The following is a 4,535-nucleotide window of genomic DNA, read 5'->3' on the forward strand; positions in this document are numbered from 1 at the left end:
CCAGGCCAGAGGCATCACAAGATCAGATTTCTATTCATATTGCAAGCTAGTCACAATCAAAAAGCTGATATTGGTACAAAAACAGATGAATAGACCAATGGAACTGAATGGAAACACCAGAAATCAGTCAAAGCATCTACAACCAACTTATATTTGACCAAGGAGTTAAAACCAATCCCTGGAACAAAGACAGGCTCTTCAACAACTGGTGCTGTGAAAAGTGGATTTCTAAATGCAGAAGTATGATGTAAGACCTCTACTTTACACCTTACACAAAAATCCACTGAATATTGATTAAAGATCCAAATCTACGACCTAATATCTTCAAATTATTAGAGAACACTGGAGATACCCTGTAATCAATGGCAAAGGCAAAGAGTTCTTGGAAAAGAACCCAGAGGCACAGGTAGTCAAAGCCAACATTAACAAATGTGATTACATCAAATTGAGAAGTTTCTGTACTGCAAGGAAACCCTCAGGAAAGTGAAGAAGCAATAGAGAGAACAGGAGAAAATATTTGCAAATAATTCAAGTGATAAAGGATTAGTAAACAGAATCTACAAAGAGATCAAGTAAGTATACAACAACAAAAGAAACAACCAAGTTAAGAGATTGGCAAAGGACTTAAACAGACATTTTTCAAAAGAGGAAATTCAAAGGACCAACAGACACATGAAAAAATGTTCAGGATCACCAGCTGTTAGGGAAATGCAAATCAAAACCACAATGAGGTTTCACCTCACCCAGGTTAGAATGGCTTACATACAGAAATCTACCAACAACAGATGCTGTCAAGGATGTGTGGAAAAAGGTACCTTAATGCACTGCTAGTGGAAATGCAAGCTGATAAAACCACCATAGAAGATAGTATGGAGATACCTCTGAAATCTGGATAAATACTTATAATATGAGCCAGCCTTACCACTCCTGGGAATTTACGCAAGGGTAATGAAATCAAAAAAAGCTTTCAAAATATAAAAGTTGTCTGCACCCCCATTTTTATTGTAGTTCATTTCACATTAGCTAAGACATGGAATCAACCTGAAGTCTGATCAACTTTTGAGTTGATAAAGAAATTATGGGATATGTACATTATGGAATACTACACAGTGTTAGAAAAAATGAAATCCAGTCATTTGCTACATAATAGATAAATCTGAAAAACATCATACTTAGTGTAAAAAGCCAGCCCCAAAGGGACAAATACCATATCTTCTCCCTTGTCTGTGAGAACTATTGGAGTACCGAAAAGGAAATGTGTAGAAGTGAAATTCACACTTTGAGATTGGATGAGTTCAGCTATCCTTGTCTTCACTATTGTCAAGAAACAGCCTCTTGTGTGTGTGTGTGTCTGTGTGTTTTCTTCATACTATTTGTTGAACTATTTACTTAACATAGAGTCAGCCCTTAAACACCTCCTGATCTGGCTGAAAAGCCCATGAGAGCATTTCAGGCATAAAAGCCATCACACTTGGCAAAAAATGTTCTACATGAAGGATCTCTGTGAGTGAGACACCAAAGGGAAGAATTGGCTATCAAAGAAAGATGTATTTATCTATAATGGGAGGAGAGAATTTCCACTTTCCTTTTGCCCTTGTCTACATACAGATAAAGTTGGTGGATTCTAAGTTTCCCATATCCTAGGCAGCTCAAGTCAAGAGCCTCGGGTGATCACTGACATCATACATAAGAATGTTGTTTGTTAAATTAACAACAGGAGTCACTGTGCACTAACTCTCAATGCAGTACCTCTGTACTATGAGAGTTAACTTTAAAACTTGTTCTCAAACAGTTTTGTGTGTGTGTGTGTATGTGCGTGTGAAAATTATTCAAATCTTTACTTAGTACAGATTTGGTCTTCTGCATACAACATTAATTGACAATGAATCTTAATGGAGAATGGAACATATAGTTTACCAGAAGATTACCTTTTAAAATTTAAAATTTAAGATATCAATTTCTAGGACTATTTCTACTGAGTTATATTTATTTCATATGCAAGATGGGCACCATGCCTCAAAACAGGAATAGATTTTGCACATCCTCACCAATAAAAAGACGATAAAAAGTTTGGGGCTAATTTGGCACAAAAGACAAAGCCAAAACTTGCAATACCAGCACGCCATATCAAGCATCAGGTGGAGTTGTATCTGTTCTCCTTCCAATTCAGCTCCCTGCTAATCCACTTGGGAAAATGCAGGAAGATGGCCCAGTATTTAAGTCCTTGCCACCCACATATGTGACTGAGATGGAGTTCCAGAATCTGACTTCAAACTGGCCAAATCTTTGAAATATGAACGAGCAGATGGAAAAATCTCTTTTTCTATCTGCCTCTACCTCTCTCTCTCTCTCTTTCACTCTGCCTTTCAAATAAATGATATAAAACTTTTTGAAAGAAAGGTTAATCACTTTGGTTATGAATATCTTAATTAGCTTAATTGATTTACTATAAAATATACATGGATCAAAACATCACATTGAATCACTTAAGGATTTACAAGGATTATTTGCCAATTAAAAATAAATTAAAATTTTATAAAGAAAGAAATTTAAAGACTTTTCGAACATAAACCAAAAGTTTTTTTCACCAAAGATTTTTCACACAAAATTGCACATAGAAGATATTGATCCCATGCAGTTCTCTTGGGTTCTAAAGGAAATAACAAATCCCATGTAGGAAAACATTAATTTATATGGCTGCTTCAGAATATTAGGCTCTGTAACCAGAGGGAATGCTAATACAGCTGTAGTCATGGACAGTGAGTCTTTCTGGTTTCTGTCAGGACTGAATATCATGCTCCGTATGTGAAATGCAGCCTGCTACCCACTGTGGTTACTTTTTTACTCCAAAGTTTCCTCATAGCATTTTTCATTTCTGCATTCCTCAGAGTATAGATGAAAGGGTTCAACATGGGAGTTATGAAAGTTAAAACCACAGTTATGTATTTATCAATGGGGAGGTTCAAACTGGGCCTAGCATAGAGAAAGATACAAGGGACAAAAAATAAAATAACCACAGTGATGTGGGATGCACAGGTGTAGAGAGCTTTGTGTTTCCCTTCCAATCCATGAGATTTAAGGGAGTGTAATATGACCCCATAGGAAACTAAGAGAATGAAGAAGGTGACAGTGCAAATTGCACCTCCATTAGCTATCATACAAAGTCCAATGAGGTAGGTATCAGTGCAAGCAAGTTTCAGCAAGGGATACATATCACATGCAAAGTTATCAATGACATTGGGGCCACAGTAAGGAAGCTGATAAACAAAGAGAAATTGAACCAATGAGTGGAAGAGCCCTACAGTCCAGGCCACCAACAGCATGAGAACACACACACGCCGATTCATGATGGTCAGGTAGTGAAGAGGTCTGCAGATGGCCACGTATCTGTCATAGGCCATCTCCACCAAAAGAATGACTTCAGCACCAGCAAATAAATGATCTAGAAAAACTTGGGTCATACATGCCTGGAAGGAAATGGTCTTCTTCTCATGGAACAAGTCTACAATCATTTTGGGAGCAATGGCTGTAGAGTAGACAGTATCCATAAAGGATAAATTAGCCAGGAACAGGTACATGGGGGATCCCAGGGACTGGCTGAACATAATTGTCACCACGATGAGAAGATTTCCCATAACTTTCACAACATAGATGAGTAGAAACATAACAAATAGAACTTTCTGCCCCTCTAGGTTCTGTGTGAGCCCCAGAAGGATAAACTCAGTCACATTGTTCCTGTTTTCCATGTATTGTTCTGAAGGTGTTGAGCTCGGGTATCAAAGCCTGCAAAGAGGGCCGGCGCCGCGGCTCACTAGGCTAATCCTCCGCCTAGCGGCGCCGGCACACCGGGTTCTAGTCCCGGTCGGGGCGCCGGATTCTGTCCCGGTTGCCCCTCTTCCAGGCCAGCCCTCTGCTGTGGCCAGGGAGTGCAGTGGAGGATGGCCCAGGTGCTTGGGCCCTGCACCCCATGGGAGACCAGGAAAAGCACCTGGCTCCTGGCTCCTGCCATCGGATCAGCGCGGTGCGCCGGCCGCAGCGCGCCGGCCGCGGCGGCCATTGGAGGGTGAACCAACGGCAAAGGAAGACCTTTCTGTCTCTCTCTCTCACTGTCCACTCTGCCTGTCAAAAATAAAAAAAAAAAAAAAAAAAAAAAAGCCTGCAAAGAGAACAACAATAAGCCTGAGAGGATCACAACTCTATGTCAAAAATGTAGTGCCTTACTCCATAACAATTCCACTCTGGAGCCTCACAGAGAGTAGCTCGTTAGATATTAGGGCTTAGAGTCTCCTCCCATAAGTACTGTATGCATTTTCACAGATTTCTTATTTCTATCAAAATAATGAGACTTTCATATTCTACCTGGTAGATTTAAGTGGGTTGTCTAGATCTGAGAAAAAATCTATACTCATCAAGATTGTAGCTTTCTTAATGTCAGGATTTCCAGCAAAAAAGCATGTAACTGAATATCATTATTTCATGTGTTATAAGCCAGACACAGAATGACAAATATCACAAGTACTCTCTTACATTTGGAT

At 39.4% G+C, this 4,535-nt stretch overlaps 1 protein-coding gene across 1 annotated transcript; it reads right to left on the reverse strand.

The window, feature by feature from the left end:
- Positions 1 to 2,792: 2,792 nt before the first annotated feature.
- LOC138846990 (olfactory receptor 4A15-like) lies at positions 2,793 to 3,758 on the reverse strand. The gene has a single exon (XM_070064408.2). It carries the CDS (start codon positions 3,744 to 3,746, stop codon positions 2,793 to 2,795), a length of 954 nt encoding a protein of 317 aa, XP_069920509.2. The 5' UTR covers positions 3,747 to 3,758.
- Positions 3,759 to 4,535: the final 777 nt, after the last annotated feature.

The sequence above is a fragment of the Oryctolagus cuniculus genome, chromosome 1, assembly GCF_051225735.1.
Source record: "Oryctolagus cuniculus isolate XC-2025 breed Fujian yellow rabbit chromosome 1, ASM5122573v1, whole genome shotgun sequence".
NCBI classification, from domain to species: domain Eukaryota; kingdom Metazoa; phylum Chordata; class Mammalia; order Lagomorpha; family Leporidae; genus Oryctolagus; species Oryctolagus cuniculus.

Excerpts from the sequence above, each read along its gene's own strand:
- LOC138846990 (XM_070064408.2), bottom strand. The coding sequence starts at position 3,746 with ATGGAAAACAGGAACAATGTGACTGAGTTTATCCTTCTGGGGCTCACA.